General features: G+C 32.3%; 1 protein-coding gene across 1 annotated transcript in view; it reads left to right on the forward strand.

Annotated features, from left to right (window-relative positions):
• Nucleotides 1-23,773, forward strand: part of LOC145334313 (uncharacterized) — a 68,742-nt gene that overhangs the window by 17,481 nt on the left and 27,488 nt on the right. Inside the window, exons 3-21 of the mRNA XM_080179722.1 lie at nt 13,558-13,626; nt 14,764-14,811; nt 15,333-15,434; nt 16,596-16,666; nt 17,017-17,147; nt 17,570-17,825; nt 17,923-18,065; nt 18,544-18,636; nt 18,919-19,158; nt 19,240-19,305; nt 19,616-19,686; nt 19,994-20,062; nt 20,369-20,520; nt 20,956-21,058; nt 21,273-21,422; nt 21,899-22,003; nt 22,449-22,571; nt 22,658-22,769; nt 22,978-23,104. Of these exons, the coding sequence (XP_080035848.1) occupies nt 13,558-13,626; nt 14,764-14,811; nt 15,333-15,434; nt 16,596-16,666; nt 17,017-17,147; nt 17,570-17,825; nt 17,923-18,065; nt 18,544-18,636; nt 18,919-19,158; nt 19,240-19,305; nt 19,616-19,686; nt 19,994-20,062; nt 20,369-20,520; nt 20,956-21,058; nt 21,273-21,422; nt 21,899-22,003; nt 22,449-22,571; nt 22,658-22,769; nt 22,978-23,104 (2,231 nt within the window). The remainder of the gene's footprint in view (nt 1-13,557; nt 13,627-14,763; nt 14,812-15,332; nt 15,435-16,595; nt 16,667-17,016; nt 17,148-17,569; nt 17,826-17,922; nt 18,066-18,543; nt 18,637-18,918; nt 19,159-19,239; nt 19,306-19,615; nt 19,687-19,993; nt 20,063-20,368; nt 20,521-20,955; nt 21,059-21,272; nt 21,423-21,898; nt 22,004-22,448; nt 22,572-22,657; nt 22,770-22,977; nt 23,105-23,773) is intronic.

Genomic DNA, 23,773 nt, shown 5'->3' on the forward strand with positions numbered 1-23,773 from the left:
AACAGTGAATAAAATTCTCAAAAGTAAACAAAGACAATTAGTAGCGCAACAACAGCAAGCTACTCATGATTATAGATCAATGGACCGTTATATAAACATTCAATATTTGATTTTTTCTTAAGATCTTTCAATCTCTCTTACATATTATCTCTCTCTTTCTCTCTATCTCTCTCTCTCTCTCTCTCTCTCTTTTTTTTAACACAATATCTATCTCTTTTTGGTTGTGTAAACACTCTATAGTTTTCCTTTTTTAGTTTTTAGTCAAGTCAATGATATACCCCTGCCCCCCCCCCCCCCCCCACGCCCCCCACCTATCCTCCGTATCCCTTTGAGGCCCTCTTAAACCGTGCCTGACCTGAATAAAAGACATTAGAATTATTTTTCTTGGAAAATGCTGCGCTATCAAATGATGTCACCGTCCTTGTAATTTCAATCTTCAATAAATTAAACCCCAACTGACATCAAGGGACGAATTCAGCATTTTAATATGGGACAGGGATATATATAATAAACAAAATAACTCTGCTTAAATTTGAAAGTGATGTTGTTAAATTCAGACCACCTTATTATATAAAGCCTAAGGTAGCAAGATTTTAATCTGTAACTTAAAATTTCGATAACTAATGAACCGATTGATTTCTCGATTTTACAGAATTAGGCTTTACATTGAGCAAGGAATGGATTTGGACTATTTAATTTTTAGATTAAAGTCTTAAGATGGTTTTACTATTTTTTTTTTTGCTAATCTGTAGGTAAACCAGTGAGGAAGGAGATATAGGACTGTAATTTATACTGGTACCCAATATTTTACATACACTCTCTCTTGTTAGTTAGCTAAAAATACTTGCAGTGTCCACACTTTTTTACTAATTTAAATATTCAAAACAGGTTATTTTATTAATAAAAATTCGGGATGAAAAGATCCTTGAGGTAAACTTTATATGTTGGATATAATGTCAACGTACATTCGAGTTTATAATTTCATGTCGGTCATAGGTCAGCCATGATCACTTATAATAATGTCATGTATATTAAAATAGTAAAATTTTGGTAGCAGACGAAAAAGGTCATTGAAAAAGGGAGGAAGGTAGTTATCTGAATATACATCTATGCTATAGATCTGTTCCCTGTATATTATTTTTAAGAAAACCTATCTCAGACTACCTATATGCATTGAATGGTTTGGTGATACAGGTTTTAGTGTATAGCGTACTTTTAAACACGTGAATTTAACGAATATAGATATTCAATACTCCGAGAATATACACGAGTTTAAAGGTACAGAAGCAAATAGATACCAAAAACTGCATCTAACTTAATGTTTTATAATTGGAACGCTTTAGTAAATAAACCTTTAATAAACTGGGGAAAAAGCCATATATGTACAGAATCTGTACTATACAAAACCAGACCATAAATTTGACTGTCATCCTATTTACATTTTAGTTGTTAAGTGGGAAGTTAGGTAGATCTAAGTACATTTACCAAGATAGATTATTCTATTTGATAGACTTGTGGAGAGATATATCTTTCTAATAGTATATATAAATGCCTATATTGTTGGATAGGATTATCTGTATATTTTTATAATTGTACAGCTTTTACCTGGGATCTAAATGGATGCGACAATGGCCGAAAAATTAATGTACATTCCCAATGTTAATATACAAAACTACCAATTCTTTAGTTTACAATTAGTGGTTGAAACATTCGGACAACCAACATAATGAACCAACCAATAGAAATCAATAAAAGTCCTAAAAGTTGTTGAGCCAACCAATAAGAAAATGTTATTATATAACTTTAGAGACTGGTGTAATAAACAGCACAATGTCCGCTTTCTCCCCGGCTTTTACGGACATACATAATTGTCTAATTGCTTAGCTTTTAGTTTTATATTAAAGGGGCTATAGGGCTTAACATAAATATTTTACAATAAACATAAAAAAGAAATAAATATTTCAGGGAAAAAAACTGAGAGTAGCACAACTACAACAACAACAACGTCAGTGCATCCAAATATATTATAAAAGTTGTCAGTTGCCTTATTTTCCCTTGTGTTGTCTCTTTTTCAGACATTTATTAAAACAAAAAACATTTATTGTTGCGCTGCTTATATATATAATTGTCTGTATAACTCTATCTATTATTTGAATGTTTGTCTGACCTTCTGTCATCCTAGAGTCCTATCTGTAACGCTACTCTCAAATCGGTTCTCTGTAAATACACTAATGGCTTTGGCTTCATATGTCAACTTAGTAACAAATTTCCTCTACATTTGATCTTTATAATTGGTAGTGCATAATCATACAGAGAGAGAGAGGGGGGGGGGGTGCAATGGACTATTTATTACACTAGTCCCCAAAGTTATTCAATACCGTTTTCTTGTTCATTGGGTTAACCACTTTGGGTACTTTTACTGAATTTTGAATGATTGATTTATTAAGTAAAGCGTTTAATCGTTTCAACCACTTATTTTAATCTTCAGAAAGGGTAATTTTGTGTATCATCATTGGGGATGTACATCAATTTATCGACCATTGTCTTATCCCTTTAGATCGCTGACAATTAATATATCTTTCACTTGATATATTCTCTTGTTACAAATAGCTTCGCTGATATTAAACGTATTTGTTCTTGTAATTTTTATGTCAACCAATCTATTTCTATGAAAACCTGTGACTAAAATTTATTAAGTGTAAAGATAAATAAACATCTTTAGTGTTTCAGGGAGGTAGGGGACAGTAAAATAAAAAAAAAACTCGCTTGCCATTTATCAGCTTAAAAACTTTGAGGGGTGAAATTTAATTGATTGGGTATTACAAAATAACACCGTCAAAACTTTTCCACCAATGCTTTTTATCTACATAAGTGTAATTTTGATTAATATAAGATGTTGGGTAGGGAGTACATTGATTTATTTTCCTTTGTCCCATCTCTTAAGATCAATCATCATTGGGAGGGGACAAATTGTTCAAATAGTCTCTTAACATTTGGAGATATAAGGATAGGAAATCAAGTGGATTTTCTATAAAAACTTATCAACTCTAAAAAAAAATCAGCAAATAATTAAGTAAATAATGGCCAGGGATCTAAATTAATGGTAAATTGTTGTGATTCCAAAACACTCTGTCTGTAGATTAAGATTATAGTTTGAAAATGTTGGACATTAAATGTTTGTTCAACCCTAAAGCTTTTAAGCCAACGCTTGAGAAATCGTGTTTATAAAACTTTGGGTACGAGTATAATTTTGAGAGGAAGATAAATTTCTTGTCCAATGTCCTATTCCTGTATTCCGGATTTTCTATAGTTGTATATGTCTGTGTAACCATTAGATTGCCTCATATACTAACCACAATTTAAACGTTAAAAAAGTATAAAATGAGAAAACAATAACGAGTTATTCCAAAGCAAGACAAAAAAAACTTTGCCTGAAAATAAAGTCCAATTGTCAATTGTGAGTTATTAAGAAATTTGTTTTACAAGAATAACAGTAATAGGACAATAGGGGATAAATCAATCTTCCCTTTGATAGCCATGTGTAGAAATCAAAACTTTGGAAGCTTTTATAAAGTTGAGGGGGCCGGGGTGGGGGGGGGGGGTGAAAGTTTATTTGATTTTTAGCAACGGTTGTTCTCCGACCAAATGCCAACACATCAATAGGATCCCACGACAAACGCAGGAGTCCCAAACGTCGGAGTGGACAAACGCAGGAGTGCTAAAGTATTAATTTAATCACGTTTTTCTATACAGGTTAGGGTATGTTAAGATATAAATATACAAATAAGACCCCCGCAGGGGTTAGGAATTTAAAAAACCTAAAAGATTGTTTTAAATAGGTTAGGTTAGGTTAAGTTTCCACTCCTGCGTTTGTCCCCTCAGACGTTTGGGACTCCTGCGTTTGTCCTATGACTATCAATAGTAATCAGGTAGGGAAAGAACATTTGCTTGAAAATTCTACCAAAACCTTTTATTTATTGGTTTTTAACTTTGGGGACCTTCAATAAATCTTGATTGTGTTATACAAACCCAGCATCTACTAAAGTGGTTTTGTTTCTTTAGAAATGTTGCATTGACATGTCGTTAATTTTCAATACGTCTTTTTTGTGACGTATTTAAAGAAAATGACTTATTAATATGTCTTTAATTGTTTTTTATTTGCCATTATTTTTCTTTAAAAAAGAAATTACAAATTAATGCCTGATTAAATATAAAAATTATGGTTGTTTCAATGCGTCATTTTGTATTTTTTCCACATATTAATATATATGTGTAGAATTACATATTTATGTGACAGTAAATAAAATAAATAATGTTGAATTAAAACGTCCTTAATTTGTAATAAGTCATCTTTATTAATTTAATAATTTATTAATATATTACTTACATATTACATATTAATTCTGCAGTAAATAAAATAAATAATGTAGAATCAAAACGTCCTTATTGTGTAATGTGTCATCTTGATTAATTAAATAATTTTCAAGACACTTTTTCAGAGTTCAGAAAAAATTCTGACATAAATATTTTTAAAAATTTTTTTCTTCTTAAAAACTAAAAGTTTGTAACATAAAAATAAAATCAAGAAATCTATTATTTTTATTTTTAAAGTTAAATTTTTCTTATAAAAGGACAAAAAAAATTTCTGAACTATGATCCCCATATAAATATTATGAGTATTTAGTTGTTGTTAAACCCTACAAACAAACATTACAATTTATAAGTAATTTAATTTGTGTGAAGAATAAGATTTACTTAATAATAGAACTTCGTTCGTAAATGTGATGAGAGAATGAGTTAAATGAATTTTAAAAACATTTTTCCTTCTCTTGTTGCATAATTTCGAAAGGAGATCATAATCTACGACAAATCATGAATATAAGTTTTACAATGTTGAGGTAAGAAGTTAGCTTAAACAACTTTGGGGACTTTAGTGAATTTCAATTGGTTTTATAACTTTAAAGGTAAGAGTTCTATTTTACAGTTAGGGAGTTGAATCCATTTTTATAGAAGCAGAAATATAATCTATGATTATGGTTTGGATCCTCTAAAACTGAGTCTACCTTTCCACTTTTCCCTCTCTTGGTGAAGATATCTTCAACGCCGATACGATTTTTGAAATGTAAGATTCTACTTTCCCTTCTCTTGGTGAAGATATCTTCAACGCCGATACGATTTTTGAAATATAAGATTCCACTTTCCCCTCTCTTGGTGAAGATATCTTCAACGCCGATACGATTTTTGAAATTTATGATTCCACTTTTGCCTCTCTTGGTGAAGATATCTTCAACAAGAGAGACAAAAGTGGAATCTTATATTTCAAAAATCGTATCGGCGTTGAAGATATCTTCACCAAGATTTAGTAAACGTTTTTTGTCTGTCCCAAAGGATCTCGCTAACCGCTGAACCGATATTGTTCTCTTTTACAGTGAAGCTTCTTATAGGTCCTGGGAAGGTTTTTAACTATCTTTTGGGAGGATTCTACACCCCCCTCCCCCCCAAAAAAAATATTTTTTAAAACTTTTTTGAAACCCAAATTTAAAATGGGATAAGGTCAACTTTTCTCCCTCCTACCAGTGCCCCTAGAGGCTTCTAACCAATCTGTTCCATGATATTTTGTATGTTGGTCGGTTGGTTAGGCAATAAAAGGCAGAAATTTAGAAATATATAAAAAAAAAAGATTTTCTCGTTTCCTGATTAAGAGTGAGGTCTTATTTTTTTCCTGTGTACATTTCTCATATTCAAGCATCTAGATTAATTGCAATTTTTATTAAAATAATCCATTTTTATTTAACTCAAATCAATTTCTAATTATTAATTAATTCAATGATTTAATTAAAAAAATATTTATTTAATTCAATATAATAATTGTTTAATATTAAATCTAATATTTTATTGATACACATTAAATACCAATTTTGGCGGCCATATTGTTTTTTTTGACGTTTTACAGTAAAAAAATGACGTTTTGATATGTCTTTATTTAAAATAATATGTCATTTAATATTTTTGTTATTTATATTTTTTAGTGACGTTTTTTCAGAGTTAAGGCCGCATTTTTAGGATTTAATAAAATATTATTATTTTTTAATTAATTTTTAAATTATATTGCGGCCATCTTGTTTTTCTGGACGTTTTAAAGGAAAAATTGACGTTTTAATGCGCCGTTATTTAAGATAACATGTCATTAAATTCAAAATATTGTTATTATTTATATTTTTTTTTGTGACGTTTTTTTAAAGATAACGACGTATTTTTGGTACACAAAACGTCCTTTAAAAAAATATGAAACGTCATTTGTTTAGTAATAAAAAAGTTACGTCATTAAGGACGTATTAATGCGACATGTTTCTTAAAATAATGCGATAAAAGTATATGCTGGGAACTAGCAGTGTTTAAACTTATCATATTAGTCTAGAGGAGAGGTTTTTTTTCATTTGGTTTTACATCAATTTATTTTTCATTGTATGATTTCTTAAGATACCCAACAGCAGTGGAAATTTAATGTGGAAAATTTAAATCTTTGTATAACATTTAGAGAATAATATAACTTTACTTGAATAATTTTATACTATTATACTGTAATCATTAAATTAAAAGAACCTAGTAAAAGTGTCTGACTCTGATTAGGACGTAAAAAAAAGTTAGCCAATGAGAGGCCAGTATACACTGTAATTGACCAATGGTAAAATTTATAGTCGCCTCTCATTGGTTAATTTTTTTGACGTCATAATCTGAGTCAGACACTTTTACTAGGTTCAATTAAAATCATGAATAAGGCGTTGTAGTGTGTTATTCAGTAATTTAATTTCAATCAAATCTTTTGTTTATTTTGCTTATCTATAAATATCATTTTTATGCAAATTTTATTGCTTATATGTACTCGGTTGTGTGCGATCCCTCTCACCTTTCACAACATTAAAAAAAATTGTCAGAATCGCAAATTATTATTCACTAAAAATTTAATATCACTTGAGGAAGTTCCATATAATTATTTATCTTTGCAAAATAAACAAAATAGCACTGGTCTATTAAGGTGTTTTTTAGATTTGCAAAAGATTACTCAGTTTTTTTATTTGGCAAATATGCAAAAAAAATTCAGACCGTTTCTTCCCAAGGGAAAATGCGGAAAAAATTTGTTCATTTTACCACTGTATTGTATACCTTATTGTACATAACTCAGAAGCTATCGAAGATATTATAAATATTTCCCAAATATAAAAAAAACATCTTTTGCGACCAGTGATTCAAAGTAGGTATTAATCTTTTGTTTTGTAATTAAACCAATATAGATTTGTAGTCAAAAACAGGAAAAGAATAACAATATTTCGCTAATAAATCTGCTACGACCACTTTTATTACATGCTGGAAAGAGCTATCAATATATTTATTAGAAACAATGCGAACCATATATCTTAATTGATACAACGGTTGACGATACATTAATGTAAATACCGACTGAGGAAAAACATAATTAATCCTTCTGTAAGTTAAAAATTATTGATGGAAATTCAAACAATTAAAATTTAGCCGACCAAAAGATTTTAAAGAAAATTTTAGGTATTGATTTAGCATATTTAACATTAGTCCTTACCATTATATAATTTCCATGTAACAATATTTTTAAAATATTTAAAAAGTCTTGCGTTTTCATTTTTAAAAATGTTAGTTAAACTTTCTATTTGATATAGCCAGGGAGCAAGGGAACTTTCTATTTGATATACCCAGGGAGGAAGAGAACTTTCTATTTGATATACCCAGGGAGAAAGAGAATTTTCTATTTTATATACCCAGGGAGGAAGGGAACTTTCTATTTGATATACCCAGGGAGGAACAAAACTTTCTATTTGATATACCCATGGAGGAAGGGAACTTTCTATTTTGTATACCCAGGGAGGAAGGGAACTTTATATTTGATATAGCCAGGGAAGAAGGGAACTTTCTATTTGATATACCCAGGGAGAAAGGGAACTTTCTATTTAATATACCCAGAGAGGAAGGGAACTTTCTATTTGATATACCCAGGGAGGAAGGGAACTTTCTATTTGATAAACCCAGGGAGAAAGGGAACTTTCTATTTGATATACCCAGGGAGGAAGGGAACTTTCTATTTAATATACCCAGAGAGGAAGGGAACTTTCTATTTGATATACCCAGGGAGGAAGGGAACTTTCTATTTGATATACCCAGGGAGAAAGGGAACTTTCTATTTAATATACCCAGGGAGGAAGGGAACTTTCTATTTGATATACCCAGGGAGGAAGGGAACTTTCTTTTTGATATACCCAGGGAGGAAGGGAACTTTCTATTTGATATACCCAGGGAGGAAGGGAACTTTCTATTTAATATACCCAGAGAGGAAGGGAACTTTCTATTTGATATACCCAGGGAGGAAGGGAACTTTCTATTTGATAAACCCAGGGAGAAAGGGAACTTTCTATTTGATATACCCAGGGAGGAAGGGAACTTTCTATTTAATATACCCAGAGAGGAAGGGAACTTTCTATTTGATATACCCAGGGAGGAAGGGAACTTTCTATTTGATATACCCAGAGAAGAAGGGAACTTTCTATTTGATATACCCAGGGAGGAAGGTAATTTTCTATTTGATATACCCAGGGAGGAAGGGAACTTTCTATTTAATATACCCAGAGAGGAAGGGAACTTTCTATTTGATATACCCAGGGAGGAAGGGAACTTTCTATTTGATATACCCAGGGAGGAAGGGAACTTTCTATTTGATATACCCAGGGAGAAAGGGAACTTTCTATTTGATATACCCAGGGAGGAAGGGAACTTTCTATTTAATATACCCAGAGAGGAAGGGAACTTTTATTTGATATACCCAGGGAGGAAGGAAAAAATTATGTTTTCTTATTCATTCATTCATTCATTACTTAAACATTTTCGGGCTTTTATTAAATCTTGATTAATTGGTTCACACTAGGATTGGCCAAACTTTTCCACCAATGAAGTACATTTAGTTCTGTTTTCTTTTATTGGGAACATTAAATTGTCGTCCATTGTCTTATCCCATAGATCCTGGGATATTCCTAAACGATGAACAGTGAACACCCACTTTATATGGTGTACAATCCCTTCCGCAAAAATAAATCCAATTATTGAAACCTGTCAAAATGTCTAATTTTTAAATTATCAGTTAAAAAGTATTCCCATTCCCTTAGACGTATATGTTTAATTTAACTTAGTGCTTTTATTCTATCAACATAAGACTGATTTCATAATGTTAATAGAATTTCAGTTCAACGTGTTGGACAAAAATCGAAATTATTATCAGACATTGGGTTTTATATCAGTTCTAGCTACGACTATTTTTTAGTACTTCATCGATATAATCCATAATAGTTTTTTTTCCACATAGCTCCAAGATTTATAAGAGATTTCTGCGAAGGTGATTGCACGCCCTAAATGTTTGTTTTTATGATAATGGTATGACTACATAATTTTTGAAGGTTTGAAATATGCTTATCTATCCGCTGTAAAACTAAGTGGTTATCATATATCCCCAAAATAAAATAAAGATAAAGACAATGCAAGTAAAAAATACATTGGTCGTTGCTATCATAACCGACAGACTGACGGACCAAATTAGTTATAAACTGCATATAGGGAATATTCACAAGAAAATCCAGCTGTCAATTTGAATAGCAGCCGATAAATTCACATTTCATCCTAATGGTTTCCTACAAATATACTAACCGACGAACGGAAAGAAATGTGAAATTACTAGCAGCCGAGATGCACTAAAATTACGTAGTTTGCAAGCATTGTAAACAGCGTTTCGGGGCCGTTTGATTTTAGTGCGGCTTTGGCTCCGGCTCCAGCTCCGGCTCCGACCTAAAATCAGGAAAAACTCGACATATTTTTTTCCCCAGAAAAAAATATTTTTTTATTTTTGACTTTTGAAGGTTTTATTTATCTAGTCCGGAGCCGGAGCCGTTTTTTAACGAAAATTACGGCTCCGGCTCCAGAAAAATATTGCGGCTCCACGGCTCCCGGCTCAGAAACACTGATTGTAATATTTATTTATCCCTTTACCTGTGCATATTATTAAGGCAATTTATAATCTATGGGTTGTGTAGACTTAAGATAACAAAAAAATTTAAAGATTCTTTTTAAAAGCGAAGCTTTTCTATAATTAGGGTCGGTCCGTCCGTACGTCCGTCCGTCCGTCCGTAACAGATAGCTTTTTTCGCTAATTTAGGCATGTTAGAATTGTCCTATTGATTTCCAACTTTGCATGGTGATTCCTGTAGTAGTTAGGTACCATTTAGAAAGCAACTCTATAATCATTACCAGAATGTCCGTACGTCCATTTTAAACATGTTGATTTTTTTTACTTTTTTAACAACAAATTTTTATGTGATCTATTAATCCGATTTATCTGATTATTGGTATTCTGATTCCTGAGACAACAAAGTACAATATTATAAGCGATGCAACTCTATAATCAAGTCCTAAAAATGTAAGTATGTCCATAAAAATTATTCTGTATCAAGCAGTTTTTCAACAATTTTACTTACAATTTTGCTTCGACATTTATACATTTAAATATATTCTGATTATTCAGATCTAACACTATACAAGTGTTAGTGTCCGTTTGTCCTACCGTTTCAGTGCTTCGCTTTTATGGATGTTGTCATCCTTGTTTTTATACATGTATATAGTACTTCAGCTAGATATTCTAAAACGAAAATTTAAATGGTTTTCAAAAACAATTGTGACGACATCCATTAGTAGCGAAGCACAAAAAGGGATAAGACAATGGACAATAAATTGACATACATCCCCCATGGTGATGATGATAAACAAAATTACTCGTTCTATAGATTGCAATTATTGGTTGAAAAGTTTAGTAACTATTAGTTTAACAAAATTAAAATCATGACTATTGGCTAAAAGTACCCAAAATTTACTAGCGAAGTAATAAGATGGTGTTGTTCAAAATCTGTGGATACCAGTGTAATTTACGGTCCAATGTCCATATAATTTTAGAAAAAGCTTAGTAAGACACAAACGACAAAAAAGGATATGAAATGGTTTGTCTGATGACGAAGGTTTTTGTCAATTATTTTTGTTCTAAAAGATGCTCCTTTTTGGCCAAATAGTACCAGGAGAGAAAGGGACAATGGGATGTTTATTACACTAGTCCCAAAAGTTTTAAGATAATGTTTTCATATTCGTTGAGTGTTCAAACATTTTAATCACTAATTTGAATCTACAGAAGGGGTAAATTTGTGTATCATCATTGGGGATGTACATAAATTTATGGGCTATTGTATATCCCTTTAGATCCCTGAATATTGCCCCATCTTTTTTTGTTGGGTTTTAAAACAACCCAACAAGGATTTACAACTCTCAATTCAATTATCATAATCCTAGGATACAGGGATAGATTAATGGATGATTAATTAAACTAAACTGATCGAGTTCTCCATTCCATGGGAGCATTACAGGTCCCCAGATAGTTTTAGGCTATTTTTTCTTTTATATTAAAGTCTTGAGATAACTTTAAGCCCTTTTGCGAAGAAGAAAGATTATTTGCAGATTCATTTATCAATTTTATTTTCTCCTCTCTGTTTATTCCTTTTTCAGTAGTTTACATCAAAGGGCCTAGTCGAGCATATAACCCCCCCCCCCCCCTTTCCTTATTATTTTGAAATAAATTGAAAATAACGGGGAGGGGGGTTCTTGAGTTTTTAGTTTGTTTGCGCTATTTAGGTTAGGTTATAAGGGAAGTCCCGCAGGTTTAGAGCAATGCATGGGTAAGATAAATTTTGGGAAAGAAATACCCCCCCCCTTAACTTATTTTAAATAAATTTTAAAACGGGTGGGATACATTGCTCGATAGGTACTTTGAAGTAAAGCACCACAATTTATTTATTTTACAACTAAGATAAAAGCTTGAGATATAAATATAAAAAGTTCTGTTTTTATATTTCATTCATTCAAAAAAGAAGGTTCGGCACCTTTTTTTATTTTTTAAAGGGAGGGAGGCAGGGGACATTGGTTAATTTATATGGGTACAAAAAGTTTTATAAAGATAAATATTTATTAATTGGCTTGAAAATTTTAGCTACTTTTATTCAATATTGATTAGTTGGGGCAAACTAGTAACTGTTTTTAGCTGCGCTACTCATACGCATCTCACGGTTGGGCGTACAGACATGTGTTATAGATTAGATGCACTTTTAGAAAATTCCAATTATGATTTCCATACAATTGATATTACAAGGAAATTTAATATGAATCCATGATTTATTGTCTATTGTATTCATATAACTCACAAAGATATAAAACTAGATAGTTATTTTATATTCATTAATTGCGAATAAATTAAAGTGTTTTTAGTAGTGAAGCTTCTCTATAATGCACTGTGTTTGTCTGTCAGTCCGATCGTCTGTAGCGATATGGGAGAAACTTTATTTTCTCGGAGGGAAATATCCCTTTCCAAAAAGAATCCAATTTTCTTGGTCTGTCATTCTATTGGTCATGGCACAAAAGAAAAAAATATTTTTTGAAACGTTTCGTTATTTGATACTATCTAACTCTTACTTTCTTATAACCACTAACATATCCTATTATATAAAGTAGTAAACTTTTTTGGTCTATAGCGAAGGATCTTGCTAACCGCTAAACCAATATCTGATTGGAATTGGAGCTCCTAGATGCTTGGGGCACAGCCTTTAGTTTACTATAACTCTTCGTTTTTTTGTCCATCTGTAATTTTGTTGTAAACCGCTTCTTCTGAATGATATCATCCTTGTTATTTAATTTTTGCAAAGCTTAGGACACCTTCTTTAATACAACTTAAAATATTTTCTCGTATTCATTCGAATCCGGTGGATAGGAACCGGTTCTCATCCATACGAAAAAACTATGTCTAGCACCGAATTTTAAAAAGCTTTCTACGAATATAAAATGTAGGTCATAAGATTAAAACCAGTTTTTTTTTAGCCGGTGCCTTCGGCAACTCGGGGCTAAAAAACTAGTTTTAATCTTATAATTGTACATTCTATATCCGCGGTAAGCCGTTTATAATACGATGCGAGAAATAACTATTCTCGTTTTCATTGATATCCGGTGGATAGGAACTGGTTCTCATCCATACGAAAAAACTATGTCTAGCATCGTATTATATCCAGATTTCTACGAATATAAAAATGTACAATTATAAGATTAAAACCAGTTTTTTTAGCCGGTGCCTTCGGCAACTCGGGGCTAAAAAAACTAGTTTTAATCTTATAATTGTACATTCTATATCCGCGGAAAGCTGTTTATAATACGATGCGAAAAATAACTATTCTCGTTTTCATTCATATCCGGTGGATAGGAACTGGTTCTCATCCATACGAAAAAACTATGGTTAGCATCGTATTATATCCAGATTTCTACGAATATAGAATGTACTTTTTTAGCCCGTGCCTTCGGCACCTCGGGGCTAATAAAAATTGTTTTAATCTTATAGTTGTACATTCTAAATTCGCGGAAAGCTGTTTATAATAAGATGAAAGAAATAACTATTTTCTATTTTAGTTCTGGAAGAAGTGTTTCGTCGCCTATGTCTGTTTCTTCTAGTAGCTCTTCAAGTAGCTCAGCTTCGAGGTATCTATCTAGTTATCTGTATGTATGTCTATCTACCTATCTGAATGTCTCTTTATCTTTCTATTCTTTCCATCTCTGTATTTTGATTGTCTAAGTCTTTTTCTTATAGCAGCTATTCGAGTAGCAGAGCTTCTAGGTATCTTTATACCAACTTTCTATCTGTGTGTCTATCTCTTTGTATGTCTTTCTGTCCATCTATTCATCTATATATTTGAGAGGATTATCGAAAAGCTCAGTTTCTAGGTCTATCTGCCTGTCTTTCTATGTATGTATCAATCTGTATATCCATCTATTCATCTTTCAACCTTCTATATGTCATTGACATAGTCTTCAAGATCATCCATCTATTTATCTTTATGTCTGTTGGCTATCTATCTTTTTCAAAGCGAAGCTTTTCTATAATTAGGGTCGGTCCGTCCGTACGTCCGTCCGTAACGGATAGCTTTTTTTCGTTAATTTAGGCATGTTAGAATTGTCCTATCGATTTCAAATTTTGCATGGTGATTCCTTTAATAATTAGGTACGATTATGAAAGCGTAGCAACTCTATAATCATTACCAAAATGTTCGTGCGTCCATTTTACACATGTTGATTTTTACTTTTTTAACAACATATTTTTATGTGATCATCCGATTGATCTGATTTTTGGTATATTGATTCTTAGGACAACGCAGTATAATGTTATAAGCGAAGCAACTCTATAATCAAGTCCTAAAAATGTAAGTATGTCCATAAACATTATCCTGAATCAAGCAGTTTTTCAACAAATTTACTTACAATTTTGTTTTGACTTTTATACATTTATATTCTGATTATTCAGTTCAGTTATAAGTGTAAATGTCCGTTTGTCTGACCGTTTTAGTGCTTCGCTTTTATGGATGTTGTCATCCTTTTTTATCTTTATGTTTGTAGATCATCAAGAAGTTCAGCTATCTATCTGTCTGTCTTTCTATGTTTATCTATCTATCTATCTGCATAATGTTCATCTAAAGTTTATCCATCAATCTTTGTGGTCTTGGTGGCTATGTACTTGTAAATATTTGTTTGATTGACTCTCCAATTTGTGGAACTTCTCTTTTAGAAATATCCTTATACTTGTTTTTTTCGTATAGCTTTCAAACTCTTATTTTTATTTAGATCAAGTAGTAATGCGTCCATGCAAGAGGCAAAAAGAGTGACAACGAGGTACATATATAAATAAGTTTGTTAATAGCTACGCTATTCAGATAATATTTTAGCCATCTATACGTAAATCAATGTTTTAACCTTATATAATAGTAACAGGATGTATGTCTATATATGTGTCTGTTTTTGTGTGACTTAAGCTGGACAGATATGATTCTCCTTTACAGTGAAGTATATTATTGTTACAGAGATGTTTATAAATATTTTGGAAGAGAATAACAACCCTTCCAAAAGCGATAACCATTAGAAAAAAATGCCCCTCCAATTTTAAAAACTTTTTTTAAGACAAAAATTTAAAGTGGAGGGTCGACTTACCCCCTTTCCCTCAAATGCCCCTAGAGGCCTCTAGAAGCCGTATGTACATAAGTGGCAAATTAAAAAAACGCAGCCATCCGCCAGCATAAGCAGCTTTCAATGGAATCAACAAAAGCCATATTAGGCTATTGTCGCTTTTTTAATGGGGGGGTGGTGGGGGGTTAGGTCATTGGCCTTTGTATTTTTTTCTACATTCAACCTTTCAGACGTACCCAGAGTAGTGATACACGGCGTACAGAAACCATCACACAACGGAGGATTACAGAGAAGAGGGTTACGGCTACAAGTACCCCTAGACCTCCCACAGGGTAAGTAAATCTTTTCTGATTATCTCGTTGATGTATATTTACTTACAATTTTAAGAAGCTGGTAAATTTAAATATGAATCTTCTGACGGACTTACTAAAATACATATTAATATCAGAGTAATCAAATATAAACAAGGATGACAACATCCATAAAAGCGAAGCTGTGAAACGTTAGGACAAACGGACATTAACACTTACATAGTGTCAGTACTGAATAAGCAGAATATAAATGTATAAGAGTCGAAGAAAAATTGTAAGTAAATTTGATGAAAAACTGCTTGATACAGGATAATCTTCAAGGATATACTTACATTTTTAGAGACTTGATTATAGAGTTGCCTCGCTTATAATATTGTACTTTGCTGTCCCAGGAATCAGTATACCAAAAATCAGATCAATCGGATTATTAGATCACCTAAAATTTGTTGTTAAAAAAGTAAAAAATCAACATGTTTAAAATGAACGTACGGACATTCTGATAATGATTATAGAGTTGCTACGCTTTCTAAATCGTACTTAACTAATACAGGAATAACCCTGCTAAATTTGAAATCGAAAGGACAATTCTAACCTATTTAAATTAACGAAAAGAGCTATATCTCTGTGACGGACGGACGGACCGACCCTAATTATACAAAAGCTTCGCTTTTAAAAATAAACTATTGTATCCCTTGAATTAATTTTAATTCTACACACTAAATAGCTGGATGTATCACCAAGCTTTACAAAGTGTCTAGAAAAATCAGCCATGTGACGTCATGAAAATGAGGAATGATTGGAGAAGTGCGAAAGAAAACCCATGAAAAAGAGATGGTTAATCCCTCATTTTTATGACGTTACATGGCTGATTTTTAAAGACACTTTGTAAAGATTCTGTACCAAGAAACCGATTGGTTTTGAAAACTTCGTTCTGGTAGTGGTCAGGTTTATGGCTATTTTTACTAATTGTAATTAAGATTGTTGTAGTTTATATTGATTTTATGTGTTTCAATTTTTTCTAATTATCATTTTGTCCATTTTATAAGGAAATGGGATTTTTCATCAGATTTCAACATTTTGGACTAAAGACAATAGAAAATAATAAGTAGTGGAAAGGACAGTAGTCTTAATTTCATCTCAAAAGGCATAAGTTTTCATTAAACCTAATCTTGTCTAATTAAGGAGAAAGTCTGCACCAAGCACCACAATCAGACAGCAACAACAATCTAAATCAACATCCACAGTTAGGGGAGGTAAAATTACAATTTATAGCGCAGATATTATATAATAAGGTTTGTCTGTACAAAAAAAAATGGAGGTCACTTACAAATTATCAGTTATCCATAATTAAAAATTCTTATTTAGTGACTTATTAGGGATACAAGGATACCGTCGAAGTATTTAGATAATTATTACTGTATGTTTGTTCTCTGTTGATTTATCAAAAATATTTCGAGCTTGATATTCCTGCGATCAAGGACATTTAGTATTTTTTTGTGTATGTGGGGTTATTTCTAGCCCCCCATCTCTCATATTTTGTTTTAACTTTCTTTCTCTTTGGCATTCTAGGCTGCCATATTAGAAAAAAATTACCATTGTTTAGGTACAACATCCTCAACAACAACTGGTCGAAGTGCCAGCAGCAGCTCTATAACAGCTGGTAGTACGACTAGGAAGCCTGCAGTTCCAACCATAAATTCTAACAGAGACACAAGAGGTTTTTCAAGGCCACAGGTAATTGGCGTTTCTTTTTTTTTCCGTTCTTCCTCATATTCTCTCCTACTTCTTTTCCCACTTTCTTTCTCTATCTCTTTCTGTATCTCTCTCTCTATCTTTTGCACACAAAATATATGCCCTAATTTTGTTGTTCTATTTTCATATTTCTTCTCATGTTTTAAGGGCGATTTATTTAGGGATGGTAGAGGTACCCTCAACAAAAATAGCTAGAAACCTTTACCTTCCATTATAATCCTTTAAAAAAAACTTCAAAATCATAAACCTTTTTTTAAAAACTTCATTGTAAAGAAGAACCATATCAGTCCAACTGTTAACAAGATCTTAGTTTACATAAAGACACACAGATATATATATATATATATATGATACATCTTATTACTTTTCTAAAAGGATTACTATTATTTGTTTTTAATTTTCAGGTAAATTCTCGCCCAACTGTTGCAAGCACAAGATCTCTGTCTGCCAATAGCATTTCAGCAAGATCAACTTCAACCAATAACAACTCTTCAATCAGATCTGCTTCAGCCAATAACAGCAGCTTCTCAAGAACAGCCACGTCCAATAGCATCGCGTCAAGATCTACTTCGTCCAATAGCATCACTAGGACAGCAACGTCCAATAGTATCACATCAAGATCTGTTTCTGCTAATAACAGTTCTTCAAGAAATTTTTCAGGTAAATAATGAAATTTTATAAATTACATTACATATATGACAGAACCTAATTAGTCCATTGAATTAACATATTAGTTCACATACAAATTATTTTATAGGTGAAACCGCCAGGTCCCGTAGCAGCCAGATGGATACATCAGAGCGGTCAACTGCACAGGGTTCAAGGTCAATCAGCTCACACAGATCCCAGTCCAGCAGTATGCTCTCGCCAACTGATAATATGGAGATTAATAAACATAAGGTACGGAAGTTTTGTTTAGTAAACATGGAATTGCACCATATCAATTTTTTTTTGATAAATTAAGCTAGGTTTGTATTACAGCAAGGTCAAAAGCCGCAGTCTTGCTTAAACTTTACAAGATTTTTACCCTCTGCAGGTGGCTTTGGTGGCTTTTGTTATTATTTTTATTTATTAATTCTAACTTATATTTTTTATAAACCATAAACCATTAGTAGCACAGCAACTGACCAATGTCAAATTTAAAGTCAGGCAAGAAAGAACTGTTATACACCAAAATGCAAAAGTATATTATATTCAGTTATGAATTCAATTTGTAGAGAGATTTCTTAGTAACTGTAACCTTACTATCACTAAGTCACCGTGGGACATTTAAAAGTTCATAGGTTATATATACTCCAATTAAACAAAAGGTGTTATATCAAACTTTTTAACTGATAAGATTGTTTCAGTGATGAATTTAAAATTAATATTTCTTTAGGTTGAGATACGTCCTAGCGGAAAATATTCGTACAGGTCGTACTCTGCCAATCAAATAAGCCAGGAACTGGATAAAGTTGAAGATTATGAGCCGGTAATTGTAATTTAATCATTTTAATAGTATTTAAGGATATATATCATTCATGGTCATACTTTAAAGGGGTATAGGGATGACAAAAGTTTTAAAAAAATAAAAAGTAATTGCTGTGTGTATGTTACTTAAGACCTCTTAAGTAAAAATCATAAAAAAATGAAAGAATAGTTCATATCTTATCAAAACTTGCTTATTTGAAATATACTTATGACATAAAATTCCATATAACTATTTATATTTGATTTTATTAAAAAAAATAAATACATGTACCCTCTGTCACAGATGAGCCAGCCTGAGGACCTATCACCAACAGCACCGCCCCACAACCGGTTTTCATACAGATCATTCTCCTCCAACCAAATCATGTCAGATTTGAGCAAACTTTGTGAGGAGGAAGATTTTCCAAACAGTCCCAGGTGGAATAGCACTGTTGGCGGGAAAAATGGTTTTGCAGAAGACGACTTTAGGATGCCGCGTGACACTAGCACCAGAACTAGTTTTGATAATCTGAATAAACAGCAGGTAATGTAATTTTCCCATAAAAACTTTATAGAAACTTGTAGAGTGTTTATTTGTTTGTGTTAAAATATATTTTTGATACAGGAAAGTTACACTCAGCAAAGGGGAACTAGTACCAGAACCAGTTTTGACAACCTAAACGAGGCTGCCAGGAAAAAATACAAACTCGTTTGAATGTTAAAAGAGAAATACAGATAATTTTACCGTTGGTCTATATAAAGATACTTATGTTGTAGCTACTTGCAAGTGTTTTGATTGTTATAAAAGTACAAAGTTAGATCCTTTTGCCATTGACATTTTCGCCCCTAGCCTCTACTTAAAAAATAGCTTAAAATTAACTCTACACATTTTTCAAGCCTCCCTGAAAAGTATAACCAATTCGGATATCTTTAGCTTCAGACAAAAACATTACTACTTTATATTGTAGGATTAATGAATTTTTTAACAAGTTTGTATCTTTAGAAATCAGTTTTCTTATCGTTCATTCTCATCCAATCAGATTTCAGATACTATTTCTAACAGAGAGAGTGGGTAAGTGATTCGTATTTAGATCACTTTTATTGTTTCGATGAGCATAAGCTGCTCTATGCCTCTAAAAAGTTGCTCTTTAAAGTAAAAAATGTCTGGTCCTAAATAAAGATAACTAAAATATTTACTCTTTAACCCACTTTTCTTGCCAAATTTTTCACTAGGCTTTTGTAGTTTTATAAATTATTTTGTAGCTATGTTTATTTTCTTAGCTATAACTAATATTTAAAGAGATTGAATTGACCTGTAATTCTAAAATCTGTAAGTCACTTTGTCCAATGTTCATACAGTTGTTATTGTTGTTTCTTAGAAGAAGCTCTGTAATGAATGCAAGTATCAATGATTTAAGAAATCCACAGGGCAACCAGTTTTCTTACAGGTTAGAAACCTTTGTAATTGATTTTTGTTATGAAGTTTGAACTGCACCTGTTTAGGTGAAAGTGCATTCCCTCTACTTTGACAGATAATGCGGTTTGAGACTTATTTAATTGGTAGTTTCTAATTGAACTTATAAATGGTTATGTAAGTTACACTATAATGTAGAAATTTTGTGTCACTTAAAAATACATAAACACAAATTCGTTCAACACTATATTTGAAGAACTATATTAGAAAAATAGTTGTAATATTGTTTAATTCGAATAAGCAATACACTTCTTCATCCATGACAAACTACCTTTATTAGGTCTTCATCAACAAGCCAGCTCTTGGCTGATCTATCTAAGCAGCTGGAAGCTGAGCTGCAGAGGCAGTCATCTCTGCAAGAGTCAGGAACAGCTGGGAACAGCGCAATGACAAAGTCAGCTGTTGTTAATGGGACCAACTCTAGTAGCGCAGGTAATTATAGAATTATTAATCCTTTTTTAAATGGATTAATAATTCAATTAATTAATTAATGGATGGATGTTTGTCTAACCAATGGACCGATTTGGTTCTCATTTGCATGAAATCTTAGAATAAATTTATTTGGAGAGAGATTAATTCTTGAGAATTTTATCCACTCCAAACCCTCCCCCCCCCCCCCAAAACCAATAGAAAAACATTAATGGGAAGGGTGAAATGTAGTCAACTGCTCGTATTAAGTCAAAGCGTATTTGATTATAATAGAACTAAATATATTTAGAAAATGGTTTATAATTAAGAACACTTTGACGTAATAATAGCATTTAACTACAATCCAACACCCAACGTTACGGAATTTCGCGAAAAAATGACCCTCTTTGTAACAGTTAATCTAATCATTGCAAATTATGGCAATTTTTAATAATTAAGGAGTTGCCAACCAGTTTTCTTACCGTTCCTTCTCCACCGGTCAACTCCACTCTGACCTGAACACAGCTGATCTGTCAGCCGCTCACAAATATTCCAAAGACAGGTATGTTTATGATCTTGCATAACAGCCGGTAAAATCTTTACAGACGGACATTTTAAACTATTGAGAATCCTCGCTAGTAAGTTACACAATATGAAAAATTGAGGATTAAAAGGCCTTCAACGACAAATATAGACGTACATAAGAAAGAAGAGCATGACAAAATCTTCGAACTAATAACAAATAAAATCTTCGAAATCTAAAAACATTTTCTTAGGTCGTCTTCATATGCCAGTCGTGATGCAAGCCAGGAAAGAAAGACGACCACTCACTCTCTCTTTGACAATGACGCTGATGAATTTGAGAACAGTAATCTACAGCTGTTCAGCAATATTCTAAGTAATATTAGTGGCTCAAGACATTCAAGGTGAACTTATTTTCAAATATGGGGGATATATACAATGAAGCGCTAGAAAGTGTCATAAAAATACGTCTATCCTACATCTCTTTTTTAGAGGTTACCATTCCCACTTCTCTTTTTATCCCTCCGTTTTAAACGTATTTTTATGACGTCACACATGACACTTCACAGCGCTTCATATGTAATGACATCTAGCTGACAACAAAATCTTTTATTTCATTATGTTAGTTTGAATCTAGGGAGGGAACATTTGACTGTAAATTATACTGGTACCCAAAGTTTTTAAAAAAACTGTCAATCTGAATTAAAATTGGGTACTTTAAAAATCTTGATTGGTTTGTTGAAACTAGCAGTGTCACAAATGTTCAACTAATCATTTTTATTTACGAAACTGTTAATTTTGCACATGAATTTTTCGTCTAATGCCTTACCCCACCTTCCTCTTTTTGGTATTGATATTTTACAATTTGAAATATGTTAAGGTTTACATCAAATTCTAGCTCCAACCTGGAGGCTATATCAGAGGATTCCTCCAGGATGACTGCTTCCAAGTTGTTCAATAGGGCCAGGGCTACGGATAATAGCAGGTAATAGGGATGGATAGATATACTGATAGATTAATACATATATAGATGGATATATAGACAAATTGGTTAGAAGATAGATAGACATGTGTCTAGAATTATTGAAGATAATGGAAGAAGATGGATAAACATATCAAGAAAAATACAGATTGATAGAAATAGACAGATAGTTAATAATTTAGATGTATAAGTATTTCGGTAAAAACATGGAAAGTTTGATGGATAAAAGTATATATGATGAATATATAAAATATAGGTAGTTGAATAGATAGACAGATGGATATGTAGCCAAATGAAGGTATAGAGAGATTTATAGAAAGAGAGGCAGATGAAAAGATAAAAAGATTTTGAGATTAATTGTTGGAAAGATATTTAGTTAGATAGACTTCTGGATAGAAAGATTGATAGACATCCAACATTTTTTAAATTTAACAAGTATTGTTTTTAGACAAGTAAGCTTCTCTGGAAGTTTATTGTCCTTGGGTCAGCTGACCTCCAGCCAACAATCTCTAAATTCTCAAATCTCGACAACAAGTGACGTCAATCCCAGGCAGATTTATAAACCAAACAGGTTATCATTTAGTTTTTAATTCATTTTAGCAAGAAAAATAATTTATATTAGATCTAGAAGCACGTCTAATAAAATGTTTATTTTAGGAAACCTCTGTTTGATAATATGACCTCCGAGAGTGTTGAGGAAAATGAAGATGCCAGGAATAACAACAACTCTACTGCTGATCATGTCAACAAATATAATCAAATCAATAAGGTTTTAAGACTATACCTTGTTGTTTAACCTATTTAGGGGCTATCTTTTCGTAGGAATCGAGCAATTATAAAAATAGCCTTAAAGTTTAAAATTAAAATAACCAATGATTAAATTCAATAAATAAGAAAAACTTTGGGTACCCATGCCCCCCCCCCTCCCTTTCAGATGATAGAATAGTCCGTTAAAGTCTTAAAATCACCAAAATTAGAACATTTCAAATGAGCGGAAGAGCTCTATAAGCCGCCAGAACTCGAACACCTCCACAACCTCAGCGCCCGTACCCACCAGGGAGAGGAGCACCTCCAGGGCTAGGCCTGCCAGAAGGACCTCGACAGGTACGGATTGTATGTTAATCTATGTTTATACCAGCGCTTACGTCCCTAGAGGCCTCTCTAGAGGCACTTGATGGAGGAATGATTTATCTTGGCAGGATGAAGGTACCCTCCCCCAAAGTAGTAATAAACCTTCCCTGGACCTATAAGAAGCTTCACTTTCAAGGAAAACTTCAGGGTGTTTTTTTTAATAAGTTAGAAGTATTTAACCCACTTGCCATTGACAGAAATTAATAATCTATATCTTAATTTCTTCATTGATGTTGGGCATTTTGTATGAGAAAAAAATATTTGGCGATTTTCAACAAATTCTGCCTTAAAAACCGGTTTTTCCAAAGTACCTATTTTGGAAGATTTTTGGATCATGACTAATTTAAAGAGTTTGCAAAAATGCGTACATTTTTAAAAATCAAATAGCGCGGCTTGTGTTAATAGTAGAAAAATGTTAGGCATATCGTTAGAATCGTCATAAACTCTAGTTTTTAGGTGTTTAAGAACTATTCCTGTGCTACGTATAGTGTAGGAGCTACGTGGTAAAATGTTCTAACTTACTTAAAATTTTCAACATTTCTCACATTTTCCAATGTAGCTTCTATATTACAAATAGCCTGTATGTGTTACATATATTTCCAAAAACTAGAAATTATGACAATTCTAACGGTATGCGTAACA

This window comes from Acartia tonsa, chromosome 12, assembly GCF_053477335.1.
Source record: "Acartia tonsa isolate MP-2025a chromosome 12, ASM5347733v1, whole genome shotgun sequence".
In the NCBI taxonomy this organism is placed as follows: Eukaryota; Metazoa; Arthropoda; class Copepoda; order Calanoida; family Acartiidae; genus Acartia; species Acartia tonsa.